Below are 19,638 nucleotides of genomic sequence, written 5' to 3'. Positions count from 1 at the left end.
TTCTGCAACCAGGAAACGAACCCGAGCTGCCAAAGCAGAGCGTGTCAAACTTTAACCACTAGGCCATCAGGGCTGGCTCAACAAATTCTTTGAAACACAGAAATTACCTAAACTGACTCAAGAAGAAATGGAAAATATCAACAGACCTATAACAAGTAAAGAGATTGAATCAGTAATCAAAAACCTCCCAACAAAGAAAAGTCCTGGACCAGATAGCTTCACCAGTAAATTCTACTGAGCATTTAAGAAAAATTAACACTAATCCTTTCCAAAAACTTCAAAAAAATTGAAGAAGAGGAAACATTCCCTAACCATGAGGTAATGAAGCCAACATTACCTTGATACCAAAGCTAGATAAAGACATCACAGAAAAAGAAAACTACAAACCAATATTCTTTATGAATATACATGCCAAAAACCTCAACAAAATATTAGCATATTGAATCCAACAGCATATTAAAAGTATTATTCACCATGACAAAGTAGGATTTATCCCAAGAATGCAAGGGTGGTTCAACATTAAAAAATCAATGTAATACATCACATTAATAGAACAAAGGGGAAAAAAACCACAGACTATCTCAATTGACACAAAAAAAGCCGTATGACAAAATTCAACACCCTTTCATGATAAAAACCCTCAGAAAACTAGGAATAGAGAGAAAGTTTCTCAACATGATAAAGAATATTTATGAAAAACCCTCGGCTAATATAATACTCAATGGTAAGAGACTGAAAGCTTTCCCCCTAAGATCAGTAACAAGAAAATGATGCCTGCTTTCACTGCTGCTATAGAATGTTGTACTGGAAGCTCTAGCCAGCACTATTAGGAAAAAAAAAAAAACAGAAAGAAAAAAAAGCATCAAAATTGGTAAGGAAGAGGTAGAACTATCTCTATTTGCATATGACATGATCCTGTATATATAGAAAATCCCAAACAATCCAAGAAAGTTATTACAGATAATAAAAAAATTCAGCAAAGTTGGAGGGTATAAGATTAACATGCAAAAATGAATTGTGGGGGGCCGGCCCGGTGGCATAGCGGTTAAGTTCCCACGCTCTGCTTCAGTGGCCCGAGGTTTGCAGGTTTGGATCCCGGGTGTGGAACAATGCACTGCTTGTCAAGCCATGCTGTGGCAGCATCCCATACAAAGTAGAGGAAGATAGGCACAGATGTTAGCCCAGGGCCAGTCTTCCTCAGCAGAAAGAGAAGGATTGGCAACAGATGTTAGCTCAGGGCTGATCTTTCTCATAAAAAAAAAAATGACTTGTGTTTTTATACACTAGCAATGAACAATCCAAAAGGAAATTAAGAAGGCAATTCTATTTCTAATAGCATCTACAATAATTAAATACTTAGGAATAAATCTAAGCAAGGAGTCAAAAGACGTGTATGTTGAAAATTATAAAATATTGCTGAAAGAAATTTTAAAAGGCCTAAATAAATGGAAAGGCTTCCACGTTCAAGGACAGGAAGACTTATTGCTAAGATGTCAATACTACCCAAGGCAATCTATAGATTCAGTGAAATCTCTATTAAAATTCAACAATCTTTTTCACAGAAATGGAAAAGCCAATTCCCAAATTACATGGAATTGCAAAGGGCCCCAGTAGCCAAGACTCTCTTGAAAAAGAATAAAGTTGGAAGACTCATTCTTCCAGACTTCGAAATTTATTACAAAGCTACAGTAATTAAAACAGTACGGTACTAGCATAAGAATTGATATACAGACCAATGAAACAAAACAGAGATCCCAGAAATAAACCCTTACATATATGTATCATATACATTATTGATTATGTAATCATAGAATTGATTTTTGACAAGGGTGCCAAAACTATACAATGGGGAAAGAATGTATTTTCAACAAATGGTGCTGAGAAAACTGGATATCCACGTGCAAAAGAATGAAGTTGGACTCTTTCTTTACACCATATGTAAAAATGAACTCAAATAGATCAAAGACCTAAACTTAAGTACTAAAATTATAAAACTTTTAGAAGAAAACATGGGAGTAAATCTTTGGATTTGGCAATGATTTCATGGACATGACACCAACAACACAGGCAACAACAACAAAAACTAGATAAATTTGACTTCTTCAAAATTAAAAACTTTTGTACATCTAAGGGTACTATCAAGTAAGTGAAAAGATAACCTACAGAATGGGAGAAAATATTTGCAAATTTTATATCGAGCAAGGGATTAATATCTAGAATATATAAAGAACTCCTGAAACTCAACAACAAAAAAACAAACAACCCAATTCAAATATGGGCAAAGTACTTAGACATTGCTCCAAGGAAGATACACAAATTTCCAATAAGCGTATGAAAAGATGCTCAAAATCGTTAAACACTGGGGAAATGAAAATCGAAACCACAATGAAATACCACTTCTCATCTACTACGTTGGCTATAATTTAAAAGAAAACAAAATGGAAAATAACAAGTATTGGTGAGGATGTGGAGAAACTGTAACTCTCTTGCACTGCTGGTAGGAATGTAAAATGGTGCAGCATTTGTGGAAAACAGCTTGGCAGTTTCTCAAAAAGTTAAACACAGAACTACCATATGACCCAACAATTCCACTGCTACATATATATCCAAAAGAACTGAAAGCAGGGATTCAAACAGATATTTGTATATCAATGTTCACAGCAGCATTATTCACAATAGCCAAAAGGTGGAAACAACCCGTGTCCACCAACAGATAAATGAATAAACAAACAAACAAATATATATACACACACACATGTATATACATATACATAGACATATAAATACAATGGGATATTATTTGGCCATAAAAATGAATGAACTTTTGATACATGCTACAATATGGATAGACCTTGAAAATGTTATGCTTAGTGAAATAGGCCAGACACGTAAGGGCAAATATTGTATGATTCCATTTATATGAAAGAGCTAGAATGGGCAAAGTCATAGATAAAGATGGCAGAATAGAGGTTCCTAGCGATTAGGGGTGGGGGTTAGGGAGAGTTATTGTTTAATGGCCACAGAGTTTTTGCTGAGGATGATTAAAAGTTTTGGGTATAGATAGTGGTGATGGTTACACAACACTGCTAATGTATTAATGCCACTGAGTTGTACATTTACAAATGGTTAAAATGATTAATATTATGTTATGTATATTTTACTACATTTTTTTTAAAGAAGCATTATGTATACTTGTAAAATTGCTTTTGATCATCAGGCTGAGGGATAGTATATCTCAGTCAAATTCTTAGTTTTTGGGCCACACTTCTAATGGATAAGAATGTAGTTTAATGTAGTTAAATTTACTCAGTTTTGTGGTCAGACTTTACCCCCAAATCTAGTGCTTTAGAATTTTCAAAGAACTTTCATACATTTTAACAAATTTAACCTTCAGACCCACACTGAGCAAGGGACCAATCATGACATATTTTTTTAGATGACAAAAATGTGAGGCTCAGCAAGGTTAAATGACATGTTCAAGTAAGAATTAAATCAAATATTCCATGTAAAATACTTAGCACAGTGTTTGGCACAAAGTAACTATTCAGTCAACTTTGGCTATTATCATATGATAATTAATGTGAGTGGAGGAGCCAGGAACAGGCAGAGATCCTACTCCTAAGATCTCCTAGGAACCGTCAAGGATGCTGCTCCAGCAGCAATCATTTTAAAAATCCCAAAGTCCATGGGTCAGCTGTATCATCCCCGGCGCATGAAGGAGGCTACCCATTGTTTTTATTTTATAGGCAATTCAATCTTGATCTGATATACACATTGGCAGCTATGAAAGAGGTTTAATCTTATCAAATATAGGTGCTCAAATGTATTTATCTTACCCTGGATTTCTGCATGTCTCAGTATCATGATGTGAAAGAGCAAAGCAACCAAAATTCTGTGGTTTATATTCTGGTCCCTGATGAGTTCCTTTCTAGAAAGATGTCTCTAATTATAGAACCAGTAAAAAAAATTTTTTTAATTAGAGGTTAAAACTGAATAAAGCTATTTATACAGAAATCAATCTGATAGGTGTTCCCCTAAAACTGCACAATCCCTGTGGGCAACATGCCTCCTCAGCAACCCACCCAGGTGGGAAACCATGCTTGGTGCTCTCACTGCACACTGGGAGCTTGAAACGCCTAGAGCAACGGGTCAAATGATCTGAAGGGGAGAAGGTCCACAGCCCTAAATATATTTGTTTAGATTGCCCTAATGCGGATTCAGAAACAGTCAACTTTGACAGTGAACATCACCCTAAGGTGGTCCTTTTTCTCTGGAAATCAATACAATCATTCAATCAGCTGGAGGCAGAAACAATATGGAACTGTTTCAGCTTATGCAAAGGTGGTAAAGGAACAAAAAGGGAGCCATTTATTTTGTAATTTACGAAGACCAAGGTAGCGCTTGCTCATCCTCTTGTAGGGGACCAAAATTTAAAGTTATATCACCATTTCAAGGCTTTTATATGAGACAAAGCTACTCTCTTCTAAAAATTTAGCCGTCTCACAATAATTCAAGTGAAATTATCATCACTCAGTTTGGAGCAAAAAAGTTTTCCTTCTCCAGACTCCAGTCCAACAGTATTCTCCTCCCCTAACTCATGTGAATGACAAGAACACCGCATAGATTAAGTCTCCTGAGTACATAATTTTTCTACTAATAGTGTAAGAACACATACCTTTAATCCTTTTTAAGGATAATTTTTATATACAATAAAACCTAGATTAGCCAAAATATTAAAGAATTTAGAGTTCTGGTTAATTAAATCCTCTGATATAACTTAGGGGTCATCAGAAAATACCATTTTTTACCAGCCTTGCTTGTGATTAATAATCATCTACATGTCCAAATCCATTGTCCTGCCTTAACCAACAGGTTTTAGCCAACATAATCAAATGTAACTTGGCTACCCTAGGACACTGCTTTCTGACGCACACATGCTGTTTAATGGAGGTAACTCATTCCTGCACAATACTCTCCCAATCTCTGTATTCTTCTTAGTTACATATTACAATCTCTGTATGATGCTGTATGAGAAGACTTTTTTAAAAATCGTCCAAATTCATTGAATACATAACACTATCTTCCCCCATGAAAAACAGCATTATTGTTTTAACAAAATTATGTACATGTTAACTATGTCTAATAGAAAATAAGGTCCATACCTGATATTAAAACGTGGAGAATTTTACATTTAAAAATACTGAAATTAAATAGAGAGTTTCCACATATAGTTCATTTAATAGGTTTCTAGGACTGGTGCAGGGGCAACAACTCAGATTCAGGATAAATCAGTAAATTTAGCTTACATCCGTGTTCCAAAGGAAGTCAGGTTGAAGAAACAGTCCAGAACTACTTAGAGATCAGAGGACTGAACCACTGCACTGACAGAAACATATTCTCTGACAAAATATACTCCTGCCCTTAATATGGATATCAATTTCATGGGGAATATAACTGCTCTAAAAATTCTGCTCTAAAAAAATCAATTTTTAACTATTTGAATAACACAATTTCCTTTCACTCAGGTATCCAAGAACCTTTGGCAGTACTAGGTTTGACTAACTTTTTGTGTCTGAGGAATTTTCAGTCAGTCCTTAAGTTAGCCAATCTCTTAACATTTCTACTCCTTGAATCATTTGAGTTTTGACATCCTTCCTTTCCTCACAAGGAAGGGGGGTCTCTACCAAATGCAAAAGAGTAATCAACGGCAACAAGCAATTAAAATAGATGTTAAAACTCACTGGGTTTGTTTTTATGCTATTTAGTTAGCTTTCTTAATGAGAATCTTAGTAAAGTGATTTATATTTTATTGTAGCTTTAAGCATATTAAAATGCCTTTGTTCACTTTATAAACACCATACACAAAGAAACTGCTGCACTCAGATTTGGTGGTTAATATAAATCAGGTTAATATGTTAAAAAGAACTTGACACAGAAATTATTAATGATTAGAACAAGGTCACTACTTCTGAGCTGAGGTCACTTACAAAGAATGCACAAATGAAATTACGGTTGACTTTTATTTACTTGACTATCTTCTTACATTGGATTCCTTTGGCAACATATCTTTAAACATTTAAAGCCCTGTTTACAAGGAGGCTCTGAAAGAAGCTTCAAACCATTATTCCCCTAATTGAATTCCCCAGGAGTCCAGTAAACTCAGAGGAATAAAGAAAAATCATAACATTTGCTAAATCATCTCAAAACATATTTCACTGCAAGGTTATGTGACCTGTTTTTTGAGGTTCAAAGATGAATGAGAAAATACTACTGAATGCTTCATTATTTAAACTAAAATCAAAAAGAATTTTACTTATTAGTGGTAAGCTAATTAAGTCCGTCCAGTTTTAACTTTTCTTCCAAGAGAAATCAGACAATCAACAATAACATTTTATTCTGTATGTGACCACTCGCCCCGAGCATAAAAGCTCTCAGGAGGAGGAAAGTGTCTTTAACCAAAGACAGTTATTCACAGTAAAGGTATGAGAGAGAGCTGACAAAAATTTGTAGTCCCCAGGGAAAGTAGCACTTTGTGAATTCAGAACAAACTCAAGCGGAAGAAGAGAAAGTAAAAGTTTTTAGCGACCAATTAGTTTATTAACATGCCCCTTTCCCAATTAACTTCTCAATTCTAATTTTACTTTAAAATAAGCTTTTATGATCTTTTTATTCATAGTTCCTTTATATGCTCCTGTGTTTGTTGTGACGACTAAGCAAAAACATGTGGATCTTAGCATTTCCAAAAGAATGTTAAATCCCTCTCTACTTACCTGGTTTGTATGTTATTCCAGGGGGGAAGAGGAATCCCTGTTGGGCAGCAGCAGCTGCTGCCAGGGTCCGCTGGTCATGTGGAAAAATTGGGATCATGAGCGGAGGCATGTGACCCTGAACCTGCTAAACAGAAGAGAGCCTATGATCAGACAGAGAGCAAATGTATGCCAAGAAGTATGTTTTTCACTCCTGGTGGTGTGCTGGTACCCAAACAGCCACCCACTTCTAACCTCATTCCAAATCTGCTCCCTGAGAAAATTCAGGCAAAAACCACCAAGTCCCTTTTCTTAGATTCCATTAGCACACCAGGGACACAACCTCAGTGTGCATTTGCCTCATCTCTGCTTCCACTAAATCGCAGTTAATGTTTTTCTTTTATCTTGACATTTTTCCTTTTATTTTCTTTCTTTTTTTAAAACAAAGAACTAGAAAAAATAAGTTTGCTTCCTACACCATACAATGTTGAAAGGTTTTGCCCTTTCACCTGTTTTGCATTCTGTGCTTTATTTTGAAAACCGTATTTAGTATCCTTGGTCAGAAAATAATGTCTAATTGTTATATACGCCAAAAGCTGTATCTCCCTAGCTTAGGTACCTCATTTCAGAGCCTCACTGCATTATGTTAAACATAGAGCTCTTCAGATTTAAGGCTACTACATCTTGGCTCCCAATTAAACTAATATTCTTTTCCATACACACCTCGATGTAACATATAAATTGCTTGTCTGGCTAAGCAGTTTTACAGCTTTATGCACTACCATGTAGCTCAGTAATTATGGAGTTGTATTGAGAGAGCATTTCATAATAAATCCCACTATATCAAATTTCATTTGACCTCCATAAATGTATCAAAGAGCACAAAAATGCAAAATAGAAAATCTTCACCTTATATCAGTATTTGTATTCCATATAAAGAAAATAAGAGCTATGACAGGATCATGCTTGCGAAAATCACATTTTAATTTCCTAGCTCCTGTCTTTACTCTATGCATGTTGCCCTGATTCCAGGATAGCATCACAGGAAAGTTTTGTCCTGGCTTTTACTGTATGATTTTATAGGTTGAACTACAGGACTTCTTTTATTTCAAGATCAAAACTAGGATGTACTGACAGAAATGATCTTTAAGTTCAAACTGGGTCTTTGGCCTCTTTACTAGTGTAAAAGGGCTGCATTATATCCCGTTTAAGATACAAACCTTTACCAGTAATTCCACCAACCTCAAACCCTTCCCCCATTTAAATTCCTAAATCTCCTCTTTAGGCAAAATTCCATATACTGACTGATGACCCTGTTTAAATAGCACCAACTTGCCTTGTCCTGTCCCTGTTCCCTCCACAGCCAGGGACATAGTGCAAAAATGCTTCTGTGTGGATCTAAGAGGTTTCATTTACCAGCAGTTTTTCTCTAGGGAAAGTCCTAAGATGTGGGTTAATAAAGGGCAAGCAAAAAATAAACACTTTACAGTATTTTTCTGAATTCATTTCTCAGGAAAATCAACTTATAATAAAAAGGTCTTTGTGCAATTACTACCTTGCCAGTGGGGCGTGAAAGGAACTAGCTTTGGGCAGCTATTTCTTCCATTTTAGCTGAGGTAAGCCCGAGTCTTGTACATTAGAGTACAAACTTAGCCTGCTTAAATTGGAGCTGATCCCCTAGTGCCCAGGTCTTGTCTTTAACCCTGAAGAAAAGCGCTAGGTTTGCTGTTCAGCTCCAGCTTGTGGTGACCTGATGCAAACCTGAGATGTCACAGATGAGGGCACTGTTCCAGGTCAGAAAATAAAACACAATATTTTTCTGGGTGACTATTGTTCAGTGCAAGAGTGTATCAAAGGAAATCATTTCATTTACTTCTAGAAATATGGTCCTAGCAGTTACCTAGAACATAGTGTAGATGCTTCGCATTCTAAATAAGGGAACAAGAAAGTAAGAAGTCTAGTACCATACTTATTTATTCTTTCCTTCTTCCATCTCGTAAACATTTATTAAGTTATTACTATGTGTTATGGATCTTGAGAAGTAGCTGATATAGTGGGGACTATTTAGCTTTTTAGCTATTTAGGGAAGTTTAATGCAAAGAATTATTTTCTAATAATGAGTTATTCAACAGTCCCTCTGATTAAAGAGGCCGTGCGTGCCATTTCCCTAGTGGTGGTCAGGTAAAGGCTGTATACCCATATGATAGAGAGACTTGAAAGGATACACATAACTAAAACCCTGATTAGACAATGACCTAGAGGACCTTTTCAGCTTCGTAATTCTATGACTGTTTAAAAGTCAACATTAGGAAGATAATGTGATATAGCCATTCCTTTGTTCATTCATTCAACACGTATTTATTCGGAATCTACTATGCCTACAAAGGCTTTGCTATCGAACAAATCTGAGCTTAAATCTATACACTGCCATTTCCTTGGCTGTGTGATCTTGAACAGTTACTTAACCTTTCTGAGTCTATTTCCTCACATAAAACCAAAGCTAATGATACTACCCGACACGGTTATTGTGAGGATCAGATAGACAAGGACAGTAATGCCGTGGCACAGTGACTGGCACACAGTAGGCATTCAGTATTCGGTACTAGAAAATTATCAAATTACTGATTAACAAGAAACAGTGAATCTTACCCATAACTCTACTTTAAAAAAGAAAACATGAGCCAACTAAATAATTCAGTTTGGCGGGCAGAGGCTTGTCATGTTCTCAGAAACACCTTGCCTCACAGAGCATTAGCCCATCCCAAGTATCTAGAAAACCATGAAAAAGAAGAGGTGGGATTACAAGGATCATTTTAAGATATAATTTGGAATCTTTAGTGTTATTCGTTAAACCGCATCTTGGAATGAAAACATAATTTTATTTTTACATTGGTGCCCAAGCTCTTCAGATCATGAGAAAACATAAGGGGATCAATGGCAATTAGGCATCAGACCTTAATCTTGAATCTTGGTGTCTGAAGATACTTCCTTTGTAACTAGTTATGTACATAAGATAGCTAAGTAAACTATCTGGGGTCATTTTTAATGCCAAAGAGCTGTAGGTGTTTCATATTAACATAAGCCATAAGAATTTAGGGAAGTTCCTTTCTGCCCATTACCCTCCACAAGGTAGGATATGTTAGAAACTTTCAATGCTAACTATTAGCTCAGAGGCAGTTTCAATAAACTGAGGGACAAAGTAAATAAGGAGGGGACAGAAGACATTGTAAAAGCAATAGTAATGATAGAATCATCGAGTTGGAATGGAGTTTAGAGATGATCTAACCTAGTAGTTCTCAAAGTGGTACCCGACCAGCAGCACCAGCAGCACCTGAGAACTTTAAAAAAGCAAATTATCAGGATCCACCCCAGGCCTATGAATCAGAAAACTCTAGGGCTTGGGTCCAACAATCGAAAATTTAGACAAAAATTTAATCCAGAGCTGTGATTCTCAAACTTGAGCGTGCATCAGCATCAACTGGAGGGCTTGTTAAAACGAAGATTGCTCAACTCCACCCTCAGAGTCTCTGAATGAGCAGATCTAAGGTGGGGGCCAGAGAGCATACTTTTCTAACAAGTTCCCAGGTGAAGCTGGAGCTGCTGGTCCAGGGACCATTCTTTGAGAATCACTAATCTAATTCAAATCTCACAATTGACACACAGGGAAACAGGTGGCTGGAGAAGGTAAAAGATACGAGCCTGAGGTCACACTGCTTATGACAGAGCTGGATCTAGAGTCCAGAACTGCTAATTACCCTGTCCAGTGTTTTCTCCACTACATCACATGGACTTCAGTGATGGAAAAGAGAGAAATCATGTGTGTACACTCTTCTAGTAGAGAAAATTTGGAAGTCTGCAACTGAAAGTAATTTTGTATTTCAGAGGTATATGGATGGAGGTGATATTATGGGGGTGGAGTATGGATATTATGTTGTCCAGTTTCAGTTTGTTCCTTCTTCTCTCTTATTTTGTACCCAGAACAATTTGATCTCAAATCTACTGTCATTAATTCCAATAATTGATTAAATATATTCATTAGCAATGAACATTTATCTCAAGATGATAAAATTGCCCTTAACTTATTTTAAGTAAAACTTTGATGTGAAAATTCAAAGTGCTCTTTATTAAAGACAAGCCAAAATAACCAGTAGCCAATTAGAATCTAGCCCAAGAGATGATGAAAAGCTCCTCTTTGAGCTCTAATTACAGAAGTAATGATAGTGATGATGATGATGATAATAATCACAGCAACTAATATTTTCCCGTGTTTCCTATATGTCAAGCACTGGAAAAGTGACTTACATGCTCTATCTCATTTAATAGTCAAAGCTCTATGAGGTACTTACTGTTATTATCCTCATTCATTTAGTGAGACAGACAAAACTATGAGAGGTTAAGCAACTCAGTCAATTAAAAAGTGGTGGAGCCAGGATTCAAGTTCAGGTTTGTCAGGCTCAAAGCCTATTCTTTTAAAAACCATATTATATTAAGCATGAAGTCATCTTTTGCTAAATAGGCCTAAATGAGATACAGAATATAATTCTTTGTGATAACAATTATTTGACTGAAAATTTTATAAATGTAATTGCAAATTTACATGCAGTTGTAATAAATAATACAAAGAGATCCCATGTACACTTTATCCAGTTTCCCCCAATGGTAACCCCTTGAAAAACTATAGAATAATATCACAACCAGGGTATTGACATGATACAATCCAACAATCTTATTCAGATTTCTCCAATGTGATACTATTTTAAAGCAATTATATATCTTAAAAACTAGGAAGGGTAATGGAGGTCTATGAATACTTCCAACTGCCATTATTCATAGAAAGTGTGACCCAGTGCAAATAATATACATGGAAAGCATGAATTAAAGCAATAATTTCTCCCTTTCATAGCTTTCCATTTATGGTGCTTACTAGATTATTGGTTGAAGGTGGGACAGAAATGGAAAGCAAGGGCAAAGTAGCGGGCAGAGATAAGGAAAGAGGGCTTGGTGGCCATACTAAAACCACATAAGCATTCAAAATATTTTCCTCCTATGGAAGCTGTGAATGAAGTTCACTGCACTGAGTGTCAGTGCTTAGGGCAGAGAAAGAATTTTGAAGATACAGAAAAGCCCCACCCTGCTCTGAAGAATGTAAGCCTGCCTTTCTTCTTTCTTCCCATCATCCTATTTTCCCATTTGGTAACGTTCCCATTTCCTCCCACGAAAGGCAGTCACATTGGAAACAGCAACCTCCAAAATTATTTTACTAAAGAATAAAAAGCAATAGAATTCTCCTCACTCCATCAAAGAATTACCAGTCTCCACATGTCTTTTCTATAAGTTATCAAAATTTCATATAGCATCTTTTTTTCTTGAAAGTGTAGCTTTCCCTTAGCACAAATTCAGAGATTCTTTAATTATCCCATAGGTAAAGAGGTAAAACTGATTTTGTTAACACAAAGAGTAAAACTTGATATGGCCAAAAATATATCTCTGAGCATGAAACTGCATTATTTTTATTGCTTTGGAAGTCTGCACTAACTGGCTGGTATGTAACTTGAATGACTAACGAGAAACCAGGAACCCCATCATCAGTGCATCATGAAAGAAACCAACTGCATGCCCCAAAGCACGACTGTCCATTAATTCTAAACTTGCACAATCCCTGACCAAAGCGTTTCCCTTTTGGTGAGGTTGGGAACATAGGCTACATGCCCAGAAATGTTAATTGCTCGGGTGTTCCTCATGTCTTTCAGACAATCGAGACAGAAGCAGATGCGCGTGAGGCACTTCGCTTCCATCTCTTCCATTCGTGAAACGGCATTGTTGCATCAACACTTATCGCCTTTGTTTTCTCTGTGCTAAGTTGTTGATAATGCCATTTTTTGCCATCTGCCCCAGAGCTTCATTAAAGATACATGAATGGGCTAACTGGCCTGATATCTTGTGAGGAACAGGTGCTATTGTTTGTCCCTGAAGACTTGCACTAAAGATATGACTCAGAATACTTGAGAAAGAGCATCTGCAGCAGTCAGTCAGAGAGCAACTTGGCAGAGACCTGGCTACATGCTAATATGCAAACAGAGTGACACTCAGGGGGGCTCATTTTCTCTTTCATGAAGATTATTTAACTTTTTTTAGTAATGGGAAATAAGTATTTGTATTGAAAATTATGAGCATATTAATGTCTATTACTGAGTTAAAGACAGTGAGCAAGTAAAGATCATTTTTAATGCTTTATTTCTAGAAAATCATTCCTCATGTGGTTTAATTGGAGAAAGCTTCTTTAATCTGTCCGAAGGAATGTTTCCAATGTTTGTAAATCATGACAGAGGGAGGGAAAGACAGAGAGAGAAAATACAGTGAATGAGAAAAAAGATCAGAGATGGAGAGGCAGGGCATACAGACAGACAGAAAGGTGGGGAGGATTTCCTTAAAGGCCATATTCTTTATTGCAAAGAATAGCTGAGTCATTTGCATAGAGTGTTACCACTGCGAAAGCTACAGTGTCTAGAGTGAAAGACACAAAGCCCCAGAAATCTTACACGAAAGCCTTCAAGGTCAAGGAGGTGTCTTCTTACAGCTGAAAAGTACACACCGAACTGTATACAGATCTCAGTTAATTCTGGAGAGTAAGAAGGGAAAGGGTCTCATTGGGTAGGATAAATTAGCGCCTGATCATAAACCCTTTTAGTTTCAAACGTTTTTTTTTGTTAAAACTCTGTCTAAAATGTTAAGACTCTGCTTTGCCCTGCCTTAGAAAGCATAATGCAGTGGTAAACATATTGAACTTCTCTTGGTTGGCCATACGTGATGTACACAAAGGAGACATATAATATATGGCCTACCTGACTATTCACTAACTGTTTCAGTTCATTAATTATCTCTCACCAAGCAAACTGAGTCTCCTGGATGGCCTGTGCCATTTGTATTTCTATATGCCCCCCTGCTTTTATCACAGGGCTAAGAACATAGCAGGCATTCTGTGTTGACTGATCAATGTGAGAACCATCTAGGACCTAAGAACTGATTTTCTGACCACCAATTTCTATAGAGTAGTATTGTTAATGCAAGTGCAAAAGATATACAGCTGTAGTTGTTCTCATTCCAGAAGGAAACTTAAGAATTACTCTTAAATACATCTTGATAGCACCTTGTTTGCTTTTCATTAGCAAATCTCTGGCTGCTACAGCTAATGGAAGATAGCAAATCCTTGCTTGTAGAGAATCTAACTAGCTCTAGCAGGAGAATAATCAAATTTTATCAAGAGCAATTCTGGGACACAAATTTTCTAGAGTATTTGAGAACACAGAGTCCCATCTTCCCAGATGTTGCCCACCAATGGATACACATTGTACAAATAATGTAACTACATCCAGAAGAAGATACTGCTTGTTTGTTTTTGTTTGTTTGATTGTTTGTTCATGGCAGGATATTCTCACATCCCACCAGGATAATATACAAAACACTTTGTTACCATTGTTAACATTCATCTTTAATATAATGCAATTTCTTCCTAGAACTTTGCAGACTACTGCCACCACTCTTTTCAAAATCCTCTCTAAAGGGCCAAGAAAACCCCTGAAAAGGTGGTACACATTCAAGATATTATAGTTTAAAAGCATCCTTTTAAAAACTCAGGCTTTAGTCTTTCAAAGTCATGTTTTAGTTTGAATGTAAATAAAGAACTAACTTTATACTTATGATATATATTTTTCTGTATGTATACTTCAATAAAAAGTTGATTTAAAGAAAAATAGCTCCAGTAGTTTACTTATCTTTACTACTTTACGCTATTAAGTATATTTAATAAAATATCTAAAATATTAACAAGAGAAATGGAAAAGATACATCGTGCCCCTGGCTTCACTATGTCCCCGCCCTCACTACCAAGATTAAGACACATAAACAAAGCAATTCTCTTTGTTAGGTTGGTCTTGAAGACAACTATTTCAAATCCACTTCACAGCCTAGCACTTTCCAGCTCCCTTCCTTGGTTACACAGGAGAGAAATGATCATTGAGAGTAAGAGCACAATGACTGCGTCTATCAGGTCAATAGCACATGTTTTAAGTCTTTTTTAAGTATATATTCAGAGATAAATGTTAATAGCCCTGAAAGAGGCAATCCAGTCCTTTGTGTTAACACCTCTTTTTATATTCTCAGCATACTGTATACACTCACTATATCTGCATTTTCTAAAATGGGCAAATATCTCATTAATCTACCAGGATCATCAGTAGTCAAAACGTCATTACTTTATCTTTCATTCATTTGTACATGTTCTGTTTAAATATTGAATTTTCAAAGAAAAGAACATGGATTTAGCACTAATGTAATCATAATTCCTAGCATCTCTTACTTATTTATCCCCTTACTCCTTGAAATAAAGAGCTCCACGCATATAAAATGACCTCTTAGAGTACCAAGAAACATGTTACTACTTATGAGGAGTCAGTAGTGCCTGTCTTCATTCAACTATTCAACAGTCATTTACTGAGCACCTAGCACTATCTGCCTGGTAACATGCTAGGCACTAGGAATATAAATATGCCTTAGAGAAGACCATAGCCTTATTTTATTGGGTAGTGGTGTTAGGTTTGTTTTCACTTACATAGTAGTATAAGTCACCCAGTTTGTCAGCTTACTTTGGAATAAGGTCAACAAAGAAAGGAAAGATTTGCTTAAAAAGAAAACTAAATGGCAACAAAAATCCATTAGGTGTCTTTCCATAGTCTTCCTATAGCCTATAACCCACAAAAATTTTGAGAGTATTTATGAAGACAAAAATCAGATTACTTTATAAAATGGATGATAAATGTTAATTAAATGTGTTTAAATTTTCTTACTATGTTTTAAGAAACTCTCACCAGGAGGGAAGTAGAATATCCTGGCCATAAAGAAATTAATAAAACATGTTATGCAAAAGTAAAATTTATGATTCATTTGGAATTAGATATCTACCACCTTTTCAATCCACACAAATGCATAATCTTGTCAATTAAATATTATTGTTAAGGTCTAGTAGTATGTTAAAATCACTTTAAAGTGCAACTAAGGAAAATTCATGTGTGTTTATTACTCCTTAAGGATCTATTAGTGGGTATTTTATTCAGATTCGTGCTGTAAAATCTGCATAAACTCAGCATATTGTTATCCCCATGTGTGCATTTGTTTGGTTAAAGCAGAACAGCAAATCTCAATTTTTGCAACTTCTGGAAAAGTCAAGAGAACTAAAACAGTCTTAATTTTAATCAGATACAAACAGTTATCACTACAGAAGTGAAGAGTTGACTATTATGCAAATAGTCACAGTTAGTGGTCACCAGGCCATCACAGAAGACTGAGCTAGTCAATTACTTTAGATATTTCCAAAGACTAGTGAAGATGAATGCTTCTTATTTCACCCTGTCTTATTTCCACAGAAGTATGAAACATATTAGAGACTAATGATTGTTGTTCTCAAATGGAAACCCATTAAATACACAATGATCAAAGTGTTTTGCCAAGATGGAAATTAATTTTTTTTCAAATTTTGTATAAATATGGTAACATTTGTGAAGAATGTGGTGTTCCTTTCTTTGTAACAACCAAATTCATACATAAACCTTTCATAAACTTTTGACCTGTAATGAAGGCAATCTGGTCTTTACCCCTGAAGTATTTTACACAAGCTTATTCTGTTAGCAACGACCAGAGTTCAATTATTAAATTCCTCCTTTAGAAATGCAGGTTTACATCTTAAACTACAGGTCTTGTTAAAATTATGCTCAAGCAACTTAAAGGCAGGGACTTTGTATCTCCCCAGGGCTTAGTAAAAGTCTCTCTTGCACAGAGTAGGGACTCAACAAATCCTTGTTACATAAACGCATTAAAGAACATTCATTCTATGCTATTTAAAAAACTAAGGTACAACAATTCTGATGATTTTTTTAATCTTCTGAATCAATTTGAAGTCCTTTCATCATTTAGAATCCTCAAATCGAGGCAACAAAAATATACATCTGCTCCAAAATACTTCATCATAGCAATCTTTTCTTTCGGCATGCCATGGTCTGACTTTGAAGTCCACTAGTTGGTATGAAAATACAAAAATTGACTTTATTCATTTACTTGAAGATATTTTTTAATGACTGAGCTCTCCTAGTACATCTGTTGAAATTCTTCTATAGTATAATTTAGAGATGCTCTAAGCTTCTTTAATAATTTCATCATCATCAATTATAATCCTTATTGACAGAAATGATAAGCTTTTCTCACCAGAAGAGCCAGGAATACAGTTTTCCAAAATAATAATAAAAAAGTTTGTCCATCACAGTGGGATGGTTATGTAATATAGAATGAATGACAGAAAAACATTTAAGCATCAGCTATCATGGAGAGCAGAAGCAGTTTCATCTTAAGCTAGAAGGCCTGAGAAACATACTGTGGGAACTCTGAATGGAACATAAATAAGGTGTCTAAGCTATTGACAGCCGGGGCTCAGCCACGGCAAGTTGACCCTCCCTGGAACTATCAATGAGAGAAGGTGCCTGTATTTGTGATTGAGGGGCAGGGGGGCAGAGATGTAAAGTAAGGTGATCTTTATAAGAAACAGATACTGAGTGAAAACATACTGACTATAGCCACAATCCAAATAACCTTCAGGTTTTCACTCTTTATCACACTCTAGTCTTTTTAGAGCAAAAAGTTAATAACATGCAACTTTAATATCATTTTGGAATGTCACCTTCAACTCCTGCCCCACTCTTAGCACACACTTACACATGTATGCACACACACTCACATACACTCTTACACCTGCTACCCTAAATGCACAAGTATGATTATAAAGATAAGCTAACATATTGATTTTAAAAGAGCAATTTTCTTTATCTTTGTTTTTTTATTTAGTACTATATTCATATTAAATAACTTAGACACAATAAAGAAATGTCCCTATTAAAGAATGTAAGGTCCAAACTTCCTAGGGTAGGCTGACATTTAAATCACTCCACAAGATATTCTTAACATATCCCTCAAGCCTCTTGTCTCACTACCCTTTACCATCTTTCTCCTCTTGCTTCCGGTAGCTTCTGTGTTTGTTTATGCCGCTTTTCCCGCTTACCATACGGAATGATCTTTCCTCTCCTCTTGCGCCTTCCCAAATCTAAGCTACCCTTCAAGGTTCAGCTCAAATTCAACTCCTCTATGAAAATTCTGCAAGTATAAATTTTTTCCTCTGTCAAAATTTACATTGAACATACTGTATTGAATTATTTAACTGCTTTCATTTCAATATTTGACACTATTCTAGGCACTAGGGACAGAAAAGTAGACAAAATTCCCTACCATTATCTCCTAGGGAAGACAGACAACATACAAGTGAATGTATATATGTATGTATGTGTGTGTATGTGTATACACACACGAGAAAATATATACAAATATAATAAATGCCAGTTGATACTAGATGCTATGAAGAAAAATCAAGTAAGATAACGAGACGAAGTGTGAGGGGTAGAGGGTGGAAAGTGGCAGGTAGTGGGTAGGGAGCAGAGAGGACTATTTCAGATACAGATGGTCAAGGAAGGCTTCTCTGAGGAGATAATACAGCACAGGGTTGAGTGACCTAAGGGAATGCTACACGGGACTATCTGAAAGAAAAGCAACTCAGGCAGAGGGCATATGAGTGTAAAGGACCTGAGGCAGCAATAAGTTGGCTGAGTGGGCTAGTAAGGCCAGAGCAGAATGAGCAGAGAGAGTACTAGGGAAAAGATGAGAAAGATGGGCATAGACCAGATCATTTAGGGCTTTGTAGAGCACAGTAAGAATTTTGGATTTTATTCAGAATGTGATAGTCACTGGAGGGTTTTAAGAGAGCGAAGTGGCAAGAGATACAATTTAGGTTTATAAAGATCTCTCTGGTTGCTGTGAGGAAAACTGACTATATTAGGACAAGAATGAAAGCAGAGATCAGTTTAGAAACTACCTCAATAATCCAAAGGTGGGGATAATAGTAGTCTTTTTCCATCTTATATATCCTCTCTGCTCAAGGAGAAGGAAAACATTCTTGAAGATAGATTCTTAATATGCTACTAGGACAGTGCCTTCAAATATGAAAGGCAAAAAGTAATTATCTGCCTGATTAAGTGACTGACTAAAACATGACCTGTCCAGTGATTCCATATGAGACAAGAAGCACATCACTTTCAAACACTTGTACTCTTTTAAGCCTACAGAGGAGAAGAGTAGAACAAATTAAAATCTAAGTGGCTACTGCTGCACCACTGTAATTCTTTCCCCCAAATATTATGTCTTTTAATAAAATTTTAGGCAGCAGAGAAGCTTACTGACAGAAACTGAAAATGTAAATCCTTAATTCAGTCTCTGTGTGGGAAGAATAGGAATATTTAAAATAATTCAAGCTACTTGCCAACTTTCCTATTAAAAAAATAAGCTGTTAGTAAAAATCAGAAAAGTAGAAAATTTAATGCAGTCATGCATTTCTTAACAACGGGGACATGTTCTGAGAAATGCATCGTTAGACAATTTTGTCGTTGTCTGGACATCACAGAGTATACTTACACAAACTTAGATAGTATAGCCTACTACACACCTAGGCTATACAGTTCTAAGCTTATGGGACCACTGTTGTTTACGTGGCCCGTCATCGACTGAAACGTCATTACGCAGTGCATGGCTGTATATACAAACAGGCTCAAACACTGATTAAACTAAACTTTTCTTGCCCCCTCCTCCCCCTCTTTTTTTTTGGTCGTTGAAATTAATGTCATATTTGCCAAATGAAATTAGAATTTACAACGCAGTCATACACTACAGCAATTCACCTTTTATGATCCTCTTTACTGTTATAAAGAACAATAGGACAATAGCAATATTTAAGACTAATTAGGAA

General features: G+C 36.0%; 1 protein-coding gene across 3 annotated transcripts in view; it reads right to left on the bottom strand.

The window, feature by feature from the left end:
* SOX6 (SRY-box transcription factor 6) overlaps positions 1–19,638 on the bottom strand; it is a 582,258-nt gene that overhangs the window by 121,062 nt on the left and 441,558 nt on the right. For all 3 annotated transcript variants that reach the window (XM_087433166.1, XM_087433167.1, XM_087433168.1), the window contains one exon: positions 6,771–6,894. In XM_087433166.1, coding sequence (XP_087289292.1) covers positions 6,771–6,894 — 124 coding nt within the window. The remainder of the gene's footprint in view (positions 1–6,770; positions 6,895–19,638) is intronic.

This window comes from Ceratotherium simum, chromosome 7 (genome assembly GCF_057802395.1).
Source record: "Ceratotherium simum simum isolate JZ-2026a chromosome 7, ASM5780239v1, whole genome shotgun sequence".
Lineage (NCBI taxonomy): Eukaryota > Metazoa > Chordata > Mammalia > Perissodactyla > Rhinocerotidae > Ceratotherium > Ceratotherium simum.
Note: the sequence above shows the minus strand (reverse complement) of the source record. Positions and strands in the feature narration are given on the sequence as shown.